Source organism: Myxine glutinosa, chromosome 5 (assembly GCF_964187855.1).
Source record: "Myxine glutinosa chromosome 5, kmMyxGlut1.1, whole genome shotgun sequence".
Lineage (NCBI taxonomy): Eukaryota > Metazoa > Chordata > Myxini > Myxiniformes > Myxinidae > Myxine > Myxine glutinosa.
Genome location: NC_136265.1, coordinates 143,060,675 through 143,079,757, shown reverse-complemented (window position 1 = coordinate 143,079,757; position 19,083 = coordinate 143,060,675). Strand labels below are relative to the sequence as shown.

Sequence of the window (19,083 nt, the reverse complement as noted above, 5' to 3'; positions counted from 1 at the left end):
CCCTCAAATTTAGCTTCTAGCCGTTCCCCCATTTCTCCCATTTTGCCCCCCATTCTGCCCCCCAATCGCTCACTATCAGCCCTCATTTGCTCACTATCAGCCCTCATTTGCTCACTCTGAGCATCCATCCGAATCCCCAATTGCTGACTATTAGCCCTCATCTCGTCCTTCTGCATGTTGAGGGACGCCTGCATTTGTACCATAAATTGCTCCATGAGGGCCTGCATTTGGGCCATCCCTCCCACTTGTGCAGCGGGTGCGGCCGCCGTAGCCATGTGCGAGGCGCCATTTTGCGCGCCCGCAACCTCGTGCGCGAGGACGCCATTTTGCGAACCTGCCGCCCTCACTGCTTCGCTCTCCTCTTGTCCCTCAATTTGGTCCTGGATCGTCCCTGCCTCACTCTCCTCTACCGGAACCCAGCCGTCTTGATCTGCCATAGCGCGACTTTCAAAATTCGGTTTTTTTGTAAAACAAAACAATTTCCAACTGCTTGTAATTTTGAGTGCGTTAAGCGCGCTTCGGGCCTCGTATCTCACTCCTCGACACCAATTGTTACGGATCGTGGATTAGATGTTATGATGGGCCGAGCGGATGGTCCACCACGACCTAACAGTTCCCCCGATTCTTCCCCAATTCACCCGATTCCACCCGACGTTGGCCAAATCGCGCTACGCTAAATCAATGATGGAAAGGACACAACGACTGGGATAGATGAAACGACGCAAGGGGTACAGTTCTCAAGACCTCCGGAGGAGGATATAATTAGTGGTGGAGAAAAGGGGTAGATTACAAGGTAGAGTGAGGTAAAAGACACAGAAGAGATGGGCACTTAAATACACTCTTATTTTATCCCAGACAGACCACAGACAAACGGGACAAGGCTGACTTACACAGGGATTGATGGCAGGGAAGGACAGGTAGTCGATAGCACAAGGTGCACCTTGGCTCGGGGACAGGATAAAGCACGGTCCAAAAGATGCAGGGAGGCCTCACAGCGCTCGGAGGTGGCGTCCTTCTTTCTCCAAGCTCAGCGCGCATCTGACGTCACCTCCCTCTTCCTGCGCATGCTCAGCGGGGAGTGACACGCCCTCGGCTGGTTGGCTCCGCCCCAGATGGGACCGGTCCGCCGCTTCTATTGGGTGCGGGGGTTACCGGGCTCCGCCCTTGACGAGGAGCTGACAGGGAGCCCCTATTTGGTAACCCCGTCGAGCACATGTTCGATGGCGGCTCGTTGGAAAGGCCTGGTGCCCTCCCAACACCCCCTACCAACCAAGCCGGAGTGAGGACGCGCACTCCCCGCGCCCGCCGCTGCTGTTGTTGTTGTTGTTGCTGAACCGTGAGGAAGAGCTGCGGGGAGGTATTGGGAGGTCCTAAACTTCCTAACGGTGCCATACAATCACATTCTGGTGCAACGAAGAGTCAGAATTAATGGAAACGAGTCCTTAACTGACATAGACTAAGAATAACTAGCAAGATGTCCTATAGTTGTCTTACATGAGATGCGGTGAACCTGGGCACGACATTTAATGGGGGAAATAGGGGGAGGTCGGGTCTACAGAGTGTTGTTTACAGAAAATGGGACTAGGGAATGGGGGATTGGGGATAGTTGGGAAGTATTGAGGAAATAGGGGAATATTTACAAGCGGATATGGATGGATGCAAATCCCATATCCGCAACAATATATATTGTTGTGGATATGAGAATGGTTTTTTTTTTTTTGTTGTTGTAGTGTACGCTGGAATGGTTTTGTAGTTCCAGCTACAAACCAGCTCACGCACGCTGGAAAAAAAACAAACCATTCTCATATCCACAACACTGCACCCTCCTCCTCTTAGGCACGTCCCGGGCCTATAACTTTAACTTTTAGTGTGGCACGTAGGTGTAGTTCCCTCTACATTTAACCTGACCCTGAGTGCGACAGTTTTAAAACATAAATAAATATGTCCCGCTGCTCCATTGCACCCTACCTAACAGACTCACGCCCACAGCTAACCGAATTGCGGAATGGTCTTCAAACTATACATTGACGGTGGGGATCATTATTTACAATGGCTCTGCTTTTATTTACAAAACTAACCCAGGACCTGTGATTGTTCTTTCTGCTGGGGGGGGGGGGGGGGGGGGGGGGAGACAGTCTGCTCTGCATCGACGCACCATTGAAGCACCCAAAATGCACCAACACACCCTCAAGCACCAATCGGTGCTCAGTCATCTCAGTTCAACAAAATAAAAACAACAACCCCTAACCCTGCTGGTGGTCTCTTGCTCTTCGGCTCCCTCTGCTGGCTATTTGCTTTTCTTCCTGGTGTTGTCATCTTCCTTTGCTGGCGGCCTATTTGTATTACAATAAAATGCACCCAACGTGTCCATTTTAATTTTATTTATGGCCCACAGGGGGCCGACTAGTGTGGTTCACCTGTGGGGCATCGGTGCCCTGTGGCCAAGGTCCGCCAGCAAGATTTTGGGCCTTCATGGCCGGTTACAGCAGAGGGGCCATGCCCCAACCCATGGGGTCCATCAGTGGTGGTCAGCCACAGACATGTGATTCATAATGTGGTGCATCGATGCAGACAGCTGGTTCTGGGAGTTCCGGGCGCACAATGGCGGACTCACGCATGCTCCCCTCGGCGCCCAGTGGCGCACAGGCCCTCATGTGGGAGACAAAGGGGGGAAAGACAGATGAGCGAGGGGTAGAGGTCACAAGGGTACACATCAATCAAGGCAATGCAAGGCGAAGTGCGTACGGAGAGCAAAGTGAGAAATGCTTGTCCCTACCGTACGTCACCCCCCCCCCCCCCCCCCCCCCCGTCACCTACTCTACCCTTGCCCTTACCCCATATTTACAAAAATCTACACATTTACAAATTCGTCACTAATGTCACGTCTTCCCCATATTTCTTCTATACCAAATTCGTCTTCACAATCCCACTAATCAAAATTTGCCATCACCCAATTCATCATCAATCCTCATAAGGAGGAAGAGATGGAACACAAAGCACAATGTCACACCCACGTCATGATGCGTCTCACAATCCAAACATCTGCACAATAAAAATAATAAAACATGGCATGGTGTGGAGGTACGTCATCCCAGGTGAGTGGATGCAGATGGTGCGAGGTGAAAGAATGGTGTATGGAGTGGGTAGCGGGTTGCGGAAGGGCGACCCAGGCATCGACACCAGGAGGGGTAGTGTTTGGAGGGACGGGGGACGCGCGGGAGCCCCCCGGGAATAGCGCACTGTGGGAGCCCGAACGGTTTGGTCCCGCGTTGATCCCGCCAGGAGTGACGCGCGGGGTCCGGCCTTCGGGCGCCCACAAGGTACCACTCGCGCCGTATGACGGCAAGAGTGATCTGAGGGCGTACCTGGCGCAGTTTGAGTACGTGTGCCGAGGCAATGGTTGGAGTCCGGACGAAGGTGGAGTACACCTGGTAGGGGCGCTGCGCGGTGCGGCGGCGGAGGTGCTGACAGCTTTACCACCGGGTGCTCTCCCCTGTCAGCTCCCCGTGCGGCTTTAATTAATCGTTTCGGTATCGAGCAGCAAAGCGAGCCTGTTAAAGCTCAACTTGCGCAGCGTAAACGCAAGCCCCAGGAGACCATCGGGGAACTTGCGCACGACATTCGCCGCGCAGTGGGAATTGCACACGCGGACATGGCAGCGAGTTCCCAGGAAAGCCTGGCGCTGGATCACTTTATCCAGGCCCTCCCGGATCTGGAGCTCCGACAACAGCTCGCCATGTGGCGCCCGCAGACCATGAGTCAGGCGGCCGACGCTGCGGCCCGTTGGGAAGCAGCGAGGCCGCTGGCCCGGGGAGGCGAGCGCCACGCAGTGGCGGTGCGTCAGGTAGGGCCCGTGATGGGGGTCGCCCCCCCCAGGGGGCCGGCCCCCGACGGGGGCCCTGACCTGGAGAGCATGGTTCGGAGGCTGGTGGATCGGCGTCTAGCGGGACCTGGACCATGGCAGGCGGCTCCAGTGGTGGCACCCGGTAGTCCCCAACAGAGTACCCCAATTCGGACATACAGGGGGGGAAATTTGGAATACCGGAGGCAAGCACCTTACCAGGTGAGGTGCTATAATTGTGCTCGGATGGGTCACCGTGCGTGGGAGTGTCGAGCTCCGCGCCGGGACGTTTCCCGTCAGCCGATGCCCTCAACTCCGCCCAGTATCGATCGGCCTAGCCGACCTCAGACACCCCCCCGCCAGGGCCCGGGAAACTAGAACGTGCCGGGCATGCAGGGCGGTGTTCAGCAGTAGGGGATGGAGAGAAGCCCTCGTTGACGCGACAGGTCATTCATTGTGGCCAAATTGGAACAGGTAGCTTAACAATTCGGTGCAAAATTGCCGGCGTGGGGGTAGACGCCGTTGTGGACACGGGAGCCAGCGCCACGATCATCAGCCCCGTGATCCTTAATTCGAGTGCAGACGGCTGGGGTAAAATCCAGCGTCTGGAAAATCATAGTTTGCAGTTGGCTACCGGGGCAACGGCCCCGATCATAGGGCGTGGTTTTGTGACCCTCAAGTTGGGATCGGCAAAGCAAGAGATAGAGGTTTGGGTGGCGGAGGTGTGCGACCCATGCTTAATAGGGTTGGATTTGTTGACTGCCAGCGGTTGTAAAATTGACTTGAGCTGGGGGATCCTGCGATGGGGAGTGGAAGAGCTACCATTGGAGGGGGTGAGCACGGTCGAGAGGGTGGAGCTGGAGGCTCCTGAGGCCGTGACCATCCCTCCGGGGGCCGAGGCCATAGTGCCGGCCCGATGGTCAGCTCACCTGACATGGCAGGAGTCCTGCGGCCTGGTTGAACCGGTGGCAGCGCGATCCATACCTGGTTTAATCGTGGGCCGCACCCTTGTAAAAACGGACGGGCCGGTGGTGGCCGTCCGAGTAATTAATATTAGCACAGAACCACGCACTATAGTGAGGGGCACGAAGGTAGCTGGCTGCACCCCAGTTAGAGAAGTCACGTTAGTGAGGGGCGAGAACGTCCAGCCGAGCCGGCCCCAGGGGGAGCCTTCAATAAGTAGTAGGAATTGGCCCGATCCCATTTGCGAGATGGTAAATCGGAGTAGCATAGAGTTGGGAGGTACCCAGAGGGAGGCCTTACACAAACTGGTTGGGTCCCATTTGGACCTCTTCTCCTTGTCCACCGGGGATATTGGACGTACGGGCCTGGTGAAACATCAGATCCACACCGGTGAGGCCCGGCCTATTCGTCAGCCCGCCCGACGGCTCCCTTGGAGCAAGAGGGCGGAAGCTGACGAACAGGTTGAAAAAATGCTCGACGCAGGCGTGATCGAGCCCTCGGGAAGTCCTTGGATGTCACCTGTTGTGCTGGTCAAAAAGAAGGATGGGACCACATGGTTCTGCGTGGACTATCGCCAGCTAAACAACATGACACTCAAGGACTCATATCCCCTGCCAAGGATTGATGACACCCTCGATGCTGTTGCGGGCTCAAATTGGTTCACAACTTTGGACCTCGAGAGTGGGTATTGGCAGGTGGAGATGGATCGGACAGGGAAGGAGAACACGGCATTTTCCACAGGTAAGGGGCTGTATCAGTTCACTGTGATGCCGTTTGGTTTGTGTAACGCCCCCGCCACCTTTGAGCGATTAATGGAACATGTACTAGGCGGCATGCCATGGCAATCATGCCTGGTATACCTGGATGACGTCCTAGTACATGCCAAGACCTTCCCCCAGGCGTTAGCTAATTTGGACCAGGTGTTCGGGTGCCTCAGACAGGCAGGGTTGAAGCTGAACCCGAGTAAGTGCACCTTGTTTGCAAGAGAGGTGGCCTATCTAGGTCACGTTATCGGCCGCGAGGGGGTAAAAACGGACCCAGACAAAATTAAAGCGGTAGAGGAGTGGCCCGCACCACGTACCCTCAAGGAGGTGCGGGGATTTTTGGGACTCTGCTCCTACTACCGGCGCTTTGTGGTGAAATTTGCGGAGTTGGCCCGTCCCCTCCACCGGCTTACGGAGAAGGGGACGCGATTTAATTGGACACGGGAGTGCCACGAGGCCTTCCAAAAATTGAAGGGGTGTCTAACATCCGCACCCCTTCTAGCTTACCCCACTAGTGATGGGACATTTACCCTGGACACGGATGCGAGCCAGGAAGGATTGGGCGCAGTTTTGTCTCAGACACAGGAGGGCGTGGAGAGAGTGATTGGTTATTATAGTCGGGCCTTAAGTAGGCCCGAGCGAAATTATTGTGTTACTCGCAAAGAGTTATTGGCTATGCTGGCTGCCATGAACCATTTCCACCCGTACCTGTACGGGCGGAAATTTTCGGTTCGAACTGACCATTCCTCCTTGCAATGGCTCCTTCGGTTCAAGGAACCGGAGGGCCAAATTGCAAGGTGGTTGGAAAAGTTGCAGCAGTACGATTTTGATGTGACCCATAGGGCCGGGAAGGCCCATGGTAATGCAGACGCACTCTCTCGGCGTCCTTGTCTGGGGGAAAACTGCAAATTTTGTGCGAGACACGAGTAGAGGGAGCAATTGGGTGATTCTGCCCCGATTCTCGTCGTCCGGGCAACCCGGGTGAGAGCGCCAATTTTGCCACTAACCGCGGACGAGGAATTTGGAGAGTTGGCTTGGAGCACGGCCCAGCAGGAGGATCCTGTTCTGGGGCCGGTGTTCCAATGGGTCAAATTGGGGCAAAGACCAAAGGGGGAAGAGGTCACCCCCCTCGGGGCGCAAACAAAGACGTATTGGGCTCAGTGGCAGACCCTGGAATTGAAAGGCAACATCTTGTATCGCAAGTGGGTGGAGGTTCCCTCTGATAGAACTTCCTGGATGGTGATAGTCCCTGACAAATTTAAGAACGTCATATTGCAACAGGTGCATGGTACCCGCTCCGGCGGCCATTTGGGCAGGACAAAGACAACATCTCGGGTCCGCCGGAGGTTCTATTGGGTGAATATGGGGCGCGACATACAGGACTGGTGTCGGAGATGCGACGCCTGTTCTGCCAAAAAGGGACCAGCACGGAGGATGAGGGCCCCCCTTCAATTACACCAGGTGGGGGCCCCCCTTGAGCGGGTGGCTATGGATATTCTAGGACCGCTGCCCCGCACCCGCCAAGGTAATAAGTATATCCTCGTTGTAATGGACTATTTCACAAAGTGGCCGGAGGTCTATGCCCTCCCCAACCAAGAAGCCGGGGTGGTAGCACAGGCCTTCGTGGAAGGATTTGTATGTCGGCACGGGATTCCACAGGAGCTGCACACCGATCAGGGACGAAATTTTGAGAGCCAATTATTAAAAGATGTGTGCAGACTCCTGTCAATTCGGAAAACCAGAACCACGCCCTTGCGGCCACAATCTGACGGGATGGTGGAAAGGTTCAATCGAACATTGATCCAACAACTGGCATTGTTCACCACCACCCGTCAGGATGACTGGGACGAACATCTCCCGTACTTGTTGATGGCCTACCGAACTAGCCAGCACGGAGCCACCGCATGCAGTCCAGCGTTGCTTATGTATGGGCGGGAGTTACGGGCTCCCGCCGACTTGCTATGCGGTCCCGTGCCAGACACCACGGATACACCGCCGAGGGAGGGTTACGCACGTCACTTGGAGGAAGGCATGGAGCGGGTCCATGCCTTCGCCCGCCGCCAGCTCCATCTGGCGGGGGCCAAGATGAAGCGCAGGTACGACGACCGGAGCCAGGGGAGTCAATACGCTCCGGGGATGAAGATTTAGTTCTTTAATCCCCGGAGGCGGAAGGGCAGGTGCCCAAAACTCACCTCCCCCTGGCAAGGCCCGGGAGTCGTCCTGTCGCAAGTCTGTGACGTGGTCGTTAAGATCAAAATGGGGCCACGGGCCCTCCCTTGGATCGTCCATGCCGACCGGATAAGACCTTATGCCGGCGAGCAGGCGCCCTCATGGATCGCCTCGGCTCTAGATGCCGAGGCAGGACCCAGTACCTCTTGCGACGGGGGCTCGTAGCGTCAGAGGACTGGGGGGGTTGGTAGTGAGAGATACCCGATGTGATGGGATGGCAACTCTGCCATCTCTCACAACGGGGGCAAAGGAGCATTAGTCTTATGGGGTTTATGGCAGTGTAAGCTCGCCGAGGGAGGGTTTGGATAATGTGTAGGGACCTAGAAGATGACCTTAGGTAACGTTAAGGTTAGGTAGTGACAATGATACCTGTAGTGGGGACGCAGGTAGATTAGTGTGGATGATAATGACGTGGTATGTGCTTAGTTTAAAGGGAAGACGGGGAGCACTAAGTTAGCAGGGCAACAGGTAGATTAGATGATGCCGTGTGTATGGTTAAAAGGTGTGATTGCACAGGTGTGCAACTGGACAGGTGGATGGAGCAGTGTATGAGGGAGTGATGGTGATGTGTGTTGTGTTGACCAAATGGTCCAGGAAGGAAGGAGGGTGCAGGTGGCACCAGGTGTGATTGCACAGGTGTGCAACGACAGGTGTATGGAGAATGGTTGTGTGGAATAAATGGTATGGAGTATATGGAGTATTGGAATGGATGGTCGTGGAGTGAGTATGGGGGAAACTGTGGAGTGGAGTGGATGGTGTGGAGGTGTGAATGGGGGAAGAGTGGACCCCCATCACGAATACCCGGGGAGGGTAGTGTAAGTGTTAGGTAGAGGGTATAGGTAAATTGTGGTTGGATATTGGCATCTGTGGTGCGGGTAGTTGCACAGGAGAGTTGGGATGGGTGCATTAGTGTTGTGGAAATGGCTGGGCGTGTAGCCTGTTAGTGTGTGTAGTTGGTTTGGGCACTCCACCACTGTGAGGATGTCGGCCAGGTGAGGCCGCAGGTGGGCTCTGGGAGCCGGTAGAGTTGTTGTGGATGGGGCCCGAGGATCCGGAGGACGGACCCGGGTAGCCCAGTGCCAGAGGGCACCGAGGGGTGACAGAGCCAGGAGGGGCCTTCCCCAATTAGATAGGTTAGGGTGAGGAGCTAGGTAAGCTCGGGTGGCAACTGCAGTGGTGGAGGTGTGCAGGTGGGTAGACCTACTGGGAGAGCTACACGGCCCAGCCCGGAAATTGTGCAAGGGCACCGGGAGATGAATCGGGGGAGTGAGACCCCAAATTGAGAAGCACCACAGGTTGGTCAATGGGAATTGGTTTTTAAAACCCATAGTGTAAGTTGGCCAATGGATTGGCAGGGAAAGACCCCAGGTAGTGTAAAGTGTGTTAATGTCATTTAGAGGATAGTTAGGATTGAAGTCTCCTCGCACCATCTGCATCCACTCACCTGGGATGACGTACCTCCACACCATGCCATGTTTTATTATTTTTATTGTGCAGATGTTTGGATTGTGAGACGCATCATGACGTGGGTGTGACATTGTGCTTTGTGTTCCATCTCTTCCTCCTTATGAGGATTGATGATGAATTGGGTGATGGCAAATTTTGATTAGTGGGATTGTGAAGACGAATTTGGTATAGAAGAAATATGGGGAAGACGTGACATTAGTGACGAATTTGTAAATGTGTAGATTTTTGTAAATATGGGGTAAGGGCAAGGGTAGAGTAGGTGACGGGGGGGGGGGGGGTGACGTACGGTAGGGACGAGCATTTCTCACTTCGCTCTCCGTACGCACTTCGCCTTGCATTGCCTTGATTGATGTGTACCCTTGTGACCTCTACCCCTCGCTCATCTGTCTTTCCCCCCTTTGTCTCCCACATGAGGGCCTGTGTGCCACTGGGCGCCGTGGGGAGCATGCGTGAGTCCGCCATTGTGCGCCCGGAACTCCCAGAACCAGCTGTCTGCATCGATGCACCACATTATGGACCACATGTCTGTGGGAGAGCACCACTGATGGACCCCATGGGTTGGGGCATGGCCCCTCTGCTGGAACCGGCCATGAAGGCCCGAAATCTTGCTGGCGGACCTTGGCCACAGGGCACCGATGCCCCACAGGTGAACCACACTAGTCGGCCCCCTGTGGGCCATAAATAAAATAGAAATGGACACGTTGGGTGCATTTTATTGTAATACAAATAGGCCGCCAGCAAAGGAAGATGACAACACCAGGAAGAAAGCAAATAGCCAGCAGAGGGAGCCGAAGAGCAAGAGACCACCAGCAGGGTTAGGGGTTGTTGTTTTTATTTTGATGAACTGAGATGACTGAGCACCGATTGGTGCTTGAGGGTGTGTTGGTGCGTTTTGGGTGCTTACATGGTGCGTCGATGCAGAGCAGACTGTCTCCCCCCCCCCCCCCCCCCCCAGAAAGAACAATCACAGGTCCTGGTTTAGTTTTGTAAATAAAAGCAGAGCCATTGTAAATAATGATCCCCACCGTCAATGTATAGTTTGAAGACCATTCCGCAATTCGGTTAGCTGTGGGCGTGAGTCTGTTAGGTAGGGTGCAATGGAGCAGCGGGACATATTTATTTATGTTTTAAAACTGTCGCACTCAGGGTCAGGTTAAATGTAGAGGGAACTACACCTACGTGCCACACTAAAAGTTAAAGTTATAGGCCCGGGACGTGCCTAAGAGGAGGAGGGTGCAGTGTTGTGGATATGAGAATGGTTTTTTTTTTTTTGTTGTTGTAGTGTAAATTGTTGTAAAATATCGCCCTCCTTGCTCCAGTGTTGTATAAAGGTCAAAGGGCGTTTCCGTAGTTAGTTCCATAAAGCATACATGAAGGACACCATAATATCCCTGTTCAGTAGCTTATTTCCTTATTATGTGTATTAGGGTAAGGCCTTGTCTTCCATTAAGATGACACTCCATTGCACCAAGTAAGATAGATTCCCTTTCATTCCCCATTCCCACTCCCAAAACTTCTACTGCCAACTACAATAGCCGCCATTAAGCATGTGCTCAGCTCGGGGAAGAAGGGCGTGCCCGCCCATCGTCATCAAGGGTGGAGTCAGAGGGCCTGTGCCCACCAATCAGGGCCGAAGCGAGCTCACCGAGGGGCGTGTCCTGAAGGCCGGCGGCTTGATCGCCTGAGGCGCTATAAAAGCGCGCGCGCAAGAACCGAGTGGGTGGTTGGACTGAGCAGGAGTTGAGTACGAGAAGAGTTGAGTTGAGTTGAGAAGAGTTGAGTAAGGGATCCCGGAAAGAGCAGCTCCAGCCACCGCAAGTTCAGCCACAGCAGCTTCAGCCACAGCAGCAGCAGCCACAGCAGCTTCAGCCACAGCAGCTTCGGGGCCTTGACGGCAGTTTCGAACGGGGCCGCGAAGGAACGGCGGCTGCTAAACGCGCCGATCGAGAAAGGGCGGCGGCTGCTAATCCCCGACCCGACCGTGCTGCGGGTCCAGCTGAACCTTCCTCCCCCTCCAGCCATCCACCTCCTGCCATTCCTATCATCATTCCCCACGTGAGTCTGTCTTTTGTTTGTTCTGTCCTGGGTTTAATTAAGACTGTAGGTAAGCTAATAATTGCACTGTGTCTCTGATTCTTCTGTATATTATTTTATTATCTTTCCTTCTCCTTGGTTACTTTTGGTTGTATATAGTAAATAAATTATATTTGTATTCCTTACCCTTTGTCTTTCTTCTTCTTCACATCCTTCGCTTTAGTCTTTTCCCCATTGAATATCTGTGGTGCGATTTTGGCCAACGTTCAGAAATCGGGTTAGTCGGGGTAACTGTTCGGCCGCGGTGCCATCCGCTCGGCAAAACAACATCTTATCCGCGGTCCGTAACAATATATATATATATATATATATATATATATATATATATATATATATATATATATATATATATATATATATATATATATATATATATATATATATATATATATATCAATGGCCTTTGTTCCACTCTCCATCATTTGGCTGTCATAGCCCATTGTGGTGTTTTCCAGTTTTACCATATATTTATATGCGTGTGTGATGTGTTCAACAGATTTTCTTGGTGTACATGTTCAATTTGATCATCGGCACAGGGGCGCTGACCATGCCTAAAGCCTTTGCCACAGCCGGCTGGCTTGTGGGTTTGTTACTTCTGGCAGTCCTGGCTTTCATGAGGTGTGTGCAGCAAAGTCTTTCTTAGAGTAATGTAAACAATGCTTATGTGCATGGATTTGGTAATACAAACCTGGAGTGTCACAAAGTTCACTTCCTTGTTGTGACAGCTGAAGGGGAAAACTGCCCGTATTATGGGGTTTTTGATTATTTTTTTTCATTTTCTACTTTTACCATTTCATACATGTATCTTTCTAATATATAAAGCTCAAGTTGTGTTTGTTTATATATGATTACAAAGCTAAAAGGCTGGTGAACCAAGTCCAACCAAATTTTGCATGTTGCCTAAGGGAACCACAAGTTTGGTTTCTCTCTGAGTAGCATATTGGGGGTTGGTTGGTAAAGGGTATGGGGAAAACCCCAATTCTCTCTGTAAATGGGTATCATATAGTGCCACCAGGTGATAGTCAGGATTACAAATCATCTTCTTGTATTAAGAAAGTTAAAACAACTTAACAATATGCATTGTGTTGATGTTGAAATCTGAGTGAAAATAATTCGAAATTTTCAAAATGTTTCATTTCACTTATTTTAAGCAGAGGTTCAAACCAAAGCATCCAACACTGAGCTTCATAGCAAAGTGGCATTTTGCTCTGGCCATATATAAGCAGCGAGGATGGTTAATGAAGGTGATGTGAGCTGACTTCCATGCAGATGGAAGATGACCTCAGGCAAATGATGGATTGAATAGAGCAGAATGTTTGTGAAGTACAACACGTTGTCTTGTCATTAAATCCGTCAGTAAAGCAAGGAATACTTTTACTACTATATGTATAGTTCTTGTATATGAATGTCACCCCAAAAGGTCGCTTGTAATACTTTTGAAGAAAAAGGCCAAAGTGGTCATAAAATTACAGACTTGGCATTTAATATGGAATATTTTTTTTGTGGGGGTGAACTTACTTTTCAAGATGTCTTTGAACCAAAAGTTCATTGGAATTATGTTGAAATTATTCTAGATTTTGTTAATGTGACCTTTAAAAGAAACAAAAACCACATTTGACATTTCGAAACAAATAAATTGATCCTTGAAAGTGATGTAAACTGATATCGAACTCAATTCATGGACAGTACTGTGTTAAACTTCTGTACGTTTTCCAGAAGTATCTCTTTATTTTGCACATTAGCCCAAATTTTTTTTAACAAAAACAAAAGTTAAATTACGACTGGGATTATGGACAGTAAAATTACAGTTCAGTACTTCGTGTAACCCCCACGAGCATTCAGGAGAGCACGTACACGTTGAGGCATGCTGTTCAGGAGATTTGCCAAGGTTTGGACAGGAATTGCTTGCCATGCAGTGACAATAGCCTGCTGCAATTCACGCACAGAGGTCGGCTGCTGGTCCAAGTGGTCGATTTGACGCGTTAATTCTGCCCACAAGTTCTCTATCGGATTCATATCCGGGGACATGGCAGGCCACTCCATATGCTCTACACCACGGTCAGCAAGAAAGTGTTGGATCATGCGAGCACGATGAGGCCGTGCATTGTCACCTTGGAAGACAAAGTTTCCTCGAAAGGCTGCACGAGCAAATGGAAGCAATGTTTCTTCCAGAATGGCCCTGTACTTGAACTGGTTCAGGTTTCCATTCAGAACAACTAGGTCAGTTTTGCCCCCTGCATGAAAAGCAGCCCAAACGGTCACCCCACCACCTCCAGCTTGGACTCTTGGCACTATACAATCTTTGTTGTAGACTTCATGCACTTGTCTGCGCACTCGGACGTGGCCATCTTGACGATAGACCAGAAATCTAGACTCGTCACTGAAGATCACGTGATTCCAGTGTCCTGGCTGCCATTGACGGTGCTCTCTGGCCCACTGCAGTCGGCGCTGGCGGTGTTGTCTGGTCAGGCGTGGCTTTCTCAGGGGACGCCTGGCACGATAGCCTGCTTGAACCAGTCGTTGGTTGACTAGCCTTCTGGATACAGGCGCATTTGTCAGTTGCTGCCACTCAGCTCTAAGCCGATTAGCTGACTTGGTACGGCCATTGCGGACTAACCGGTGCAGCTGGCGATCATCCCTCCTTGTGGTTCTGCGGGGATGCCCTGCCCTCGGTATTGGAGTAGGGACACCCCTCTGAGCATTTAGTTTCAGGATCTTTGACACCTGACCTTGAGTGATGCCATACTGCCGAGCAATAGCACGGTCTTTCGTGCCGTAATTTCGTAAAGCCACCACTCCATGACAAACAGCATTGTCGAGTTGACGGACCATCTCCAGAGGAAGCGGCAATAACTTTTGGAGACGTGCAGCAGTTGTTTTCCACTAATACAGAACGCAACAACCCTTGTATACCTGACTGTAAAGCCAATCGTCAAATGCACCTGTCCGTACATTTTGCCACACTACCTGTGATATAATCCTGCTGTTGACTTCTTGCTGCGACAGACAATCAGTGACATGGTTCTTTTAACAAATAAATCACCATTGTGTAAAATAAACTCACCAGATTGATATACTGAGTTAAGAAAGTAAACCAAAGTCAAGAAAAAAAAAAATATCCATATTAAATGCCAAGTCTATATATATATAAATAAATAAATATATATCTGTGCAGTGTCTGTCTTGTCTTGTGTTTTCTTGTCACTGAAATACTTCCTCAAACTTTTGTGAAATCGTACCAAACTTCTGGTATGCACCTATCTCTCCTGTGTATGTCCTAAGGGTAATTTTTTACCTCTGCCACCGAAGGTGGAGGGAGGTTATGTTTTCACCCCTGTCTGTTTGTCTGTCTGTGAACAAAATATCTCAAAATGTTGTGGACAGATTTGCACGAAATTTGGCGGAGAGGCAGTGTATGTGACAAGGACGAAATGATTAGATTTTGGTGAGGATCCCGGCTTGTCGAAAATTTTCAAGGGTTTCTTCAACATTTTAGTTGGGTTTTAGCTCTTTCACGAGCCTTGATTCAGTATACAAAAAAAAAAAAAAAATTGGGAGATAGGGCTGAAAACGATACATAGCAGGATATCTCAAAAGGTTGTGGACGGATTTGGACGAAACCTGGTAGACAGGTTGGGTGTGTGACAAGACCAAATCAATTCGATTTTGGTGAAGATCTGAATATGGATTCGGATTCGGATATGAGAATTATTAAATTTTTTAAAGTGATTCTTCACCATTGGGAGATCGGGCCAAAAACGATACATAGCAGGATATCTCAAAAAGTTATGGATGGATTTGGACAAAACTTGATAGACCGGTTGTGTGTGTGAGAAGATCAAATTGATACGATTTTGGTGAAGATCTGAATATGGATTCGGATCCGAGAATTATTTAATTTTCTAAGTGATTCTTCAGCATTGAGAGATCGGGCAAAAGGCGATATATCACATGATATTTTAAAAATGTTGTGGACAAGTTATGACAAAACTAGGTGGATGAGCTGGTTATGCGACAACAACACGCCGATTAGATTTTGGTTCAAGTCTGAATCCAGATCCGGCCTATCAGTTGGGATGCAAAACATACACTGTTCAGCCTGGCAGAGGTATGTGCTCCACTGAGTGCCGTTCTAGTTTTGAAACATTTTTTTTTAAAACTTAAATCTTCAACTTCAATTGTTTATGAAATGTAATATCACGTACATTACAATTACATTTGTGCAAAATAATTGTTTGTATATATGATTGGTGTAAACCATGACAAAACAGCAACTCAGGTACAGTCATCTATCTATATATCTACATATCTGGGCAGTGTCTGTGTTGTCACTGATCTACTCCCTCAAACTTTTGTTTCCGTGGTTGTAAAGTGTTTTTAATAACGTGGCTGTGAGGTGTGTTGAATTGTGTGGTGGTGAGGTGTTTTAAATTATGTGGTAGTGAGGTGTTTTGAATTAATTGGTGGTGAGGTGTTTTTAATTACGTGGTGGTGAGGTGTAACCGTCCCAAATTTCCAGTCTGCACCTACGCCTCCTGTATGTATGTGATGAGGGGTTCTTTCTTATTTTTGATTTTATTTTTTCAACCTAAATCTTCAACCTAAATTGCTTATATAATGTAATATCACAAACACTACAAATAAATTTGTGCAAAATAATTGTTTGTATTATGATTGGTGTAAATCATGACAACACTGCAACTCAGGTACAGTCATTATCCTCAGCTAAAACAAGCCCGTTCCTCTGTAACGACGGATATATATATATAATAATATATGGACAGCAATTGTCTCAGGAATGACCCAGAGATCCCTTGCATCCAAAATCTTCTCTTCCCTTCATGGAGCCAGGAACATGCCGTCTTTCATATGAAAGTCTTCCGCTCAGTCTTCTGAAGAAGTTGAATTTTTTTATGAAGTGAAATCCTCTTCTGAAGTTTAAATTTGTGCATTCTAGTAATACCCGCTTCTACTGAGAGCGGGAGTATTTCTTTTCAGAATTGGGATCGTTTTCCTACCCACAATACCCCTTCCCTCTGGAGAGGTCAGTATTTCAACCACTTGCACTATTCCACATGTGCAGGCGAACATCGCAAGTCGTCTTCCCACATATTTGTATTCTCAGATTACTGATCAAGAAATTCAACTTGTTTGGGAAATAATAAGCTGCAGATGTCTTTAGCTCCACCACCGAAGGTGGATGGAGGTTATGTTTTCACCCCTGTCTGTCTGTCTGTTTGTCTGTCTGTTTGTCTGTCTGTTTGTCTGTCTGTTTGTTTGTTTGTCTGTTTGTGAACAAGATATCTCAAAAAGTTGTGGACGGATTCAGACGAAATTTCGCAGAGATGTAGCGTATGTGACAAGGACGAAATGATTAGATTTTGGTGAAGATCCAGATTCGGATCCGGCTACTACAATTTTTTAAGTGATTCTTCACCATTGGGAGGTAGGGCCAAAAATGATACATAGCAGGATATCTCAACAAAGTTGTGGACAGATTCGGACGGAACTTGGTGGACCGGTTGGGTGTCTGACAAGGAGGAATGGATTTGATTTTGGTGAAGATCTGAATATGGATTCGGATACGAGAGTTATTTCATTTTTCAAGTGATTCTTCACCATTGAGAGATCGGGCCAAAAGCGATATATAACATTATATAAAAAAGTTATGGAGGAGTTATGACTAAACCTGGTGGATGAGTTGGTTAGGTGACGAGAACAAGCCGATTAGATTTTGGTTCAGGTCCGAATCCAGATTCGGCCTATGAGTGGGATTGGGATACAAAACATAAACTTCAAGCCTGGTGGAGGTATGCGCTTTACCGAGTGCCGTTCTATTTTTGAATCAGTATCAGCAACAAAGGAAATGCACAATTACAAAAATGAAAAAAAATCCATTTGAATTCCTAACCGACCATCGATCTTGTTGAAGTTCATTTTTTAAATGGGATACGCGTGCAACACGAGGGCTGTGAAGATATACTGCACAGCTTGTTTTTCCAACCGTGGATTTACAACGTCGAGTGCCCCCACGGTTTCTGTATTCGCTTGTTGTGTTGCTTCTGGCAGTAATGGCAACCAAATTAATCTTTGAATTATTAGGGACTCCGGACAGCTTCAGTGAATATAGTGTCGGAGCGGGAATTGCTGTTCAAAGTCGTAAGTGGAATGAAATAGCTTTAAGTTGGGAAAAAAAACAATTAACTTTGCTTATGTTTTGGTAAGCAGAGAAAAGGGAGGTAAAATAACAAGTTGTGGTTATCGTCTGGTTCATTCTGTGGCCTATAGTATATACCTATGTTGTATTATCATTTTGAATGTGCTTTACCATAAATCAATCACTTGGTTTCATTGAATGTGGAATTAGCAGAGCTATGACTCGCAGATACCAAGCAGAGTACCAAAGTCAGAGTCAGAGAATTTGACTAGCAGAATACCCACCCACTTGGTGGGTCGAGTTTGCGCATTACTTGCTGGAAAAGGTATAGTCAAGAAGACTATATAGATGTTTGCGTGGTGTAAGCTTGAAAGGTTCTAGATGGTCTAATGGTATAAACTCCAAAGGGTACGTTCCAATAGTAGTTAGTGTCTAAGGGGCGAAAAGGGTATAATCTCTCAAGCATGTAAAAAGGGTCTAAAAAGGCTCAAGTGGTCTAAAGCTTGCCTAAGACCACTTGGACCTTTTTAGACGTTTTTTACATGCTTGATATGGTTAAGGGTCCGAGCTGTCTAATCTGTCTGAAGAGTGTAAAGGGGTCCTACTGATATTAAGGTCTAAGGCGTCTAAAGGGATTTAAGGGGTGTAAAGGTCGAAAGGTTTGAGGAATCTAAAGGGTATAAAAATCTAAGGGTCTTTGGGGTCTAAAGTGTCTTAGAGGTTTTATGGGGTGTTAGGGGTTTCAAGGGTCTTGTGGGTCTTCAGGGTATTTGGGGTCATAAGGATGTTAAGGGTCTTATGGGTATTTGGGGTCTTAACAGTCTTGATGGTCTTAGGGGTGGTCAGGGTCTTAAAGATCTCGAGGGTTTTTTGGATCTTAAGTGTTTTAAGGATCTTTGGCATCTTAAATGGTCTTAGTGATCTTAAAGGGTCTCAAGGATTTTATGGATCTTAAGGGTCTTACAGAGTCTTAGGGGTCTTACAGAGTCTTCAGGCAGAGATGGGCGGGTAAGAGAGAGAGAGAAACGGGGGTGAGACAGAGAGGGGTGGGGGTGAGACAGAGAGGGGTGGGGGTGAGACAGAGAGTGGTGGGGGTGAGACAGAGAGTGGTGGGGGTGAGACAGAGAGGGGTGGGGGTGAGACAGATAGGGGTGGGGGTGAGACAGAGAGGGGTGGGGGAGAGACAAAGAGGGGTGTGAGAGAGAGAGAGACAGAGAGAGAGAGAGAGAGAGAGAGAGAGAGAGAGAGAGAGAGAGAGAGAGAGAGAGAGAGAAAAGAGAAAAGAGAGAAGAGAGAAGAGAGAAGAGAGAGAGAGAGAGAGAGAGAGAGAGAGAGAGAGAGAGAGAGAGAGAGAGAGAGAGAGAGAGAGAGAGAGAGAGAGAGAGAGAGAGAGAGAGACTTTTGTGTCCTTTTATTACAATTTTTTTTTTTTTTGTTAAAGGCGTTGTTACAACAAACTCGAATAAATCAGAACCAGTAGTTACAGACAGTTTACATAGGAGGAAATATAAACCACAGAAGGAAAATTTAAACTAACAAAGTAAACACAATAATGAAGCAAGTTCTCA

The 19,083-nt window shown here is 48.9% G+C and overlaps 1 protein-coding gene across 2 annotated transcripts in view; it reads left to right on the top strand.

Annotated features, from left to right (window-relative positions):
* Positions 1-19,083, top strand: part of SLC38A12 (solute carrier family 38 member 12) — a 244,239-nt gene that overhangs the window by 59,011 nt on the left and 166,145 nt on the right. For both annotated transcript variants that reach the window (XM_078778807.1, XM_078778808.1), the window contains exon 4: positions 11,855-11,976. In XM_078778807.1, coding sequence (XP_078634933.1) covers positions 11,855-11,976 — 122 coding nt within the window. The remainder of the gene's footprint in view (positions 1-11,854; positions 11,977-19,083) is intronic.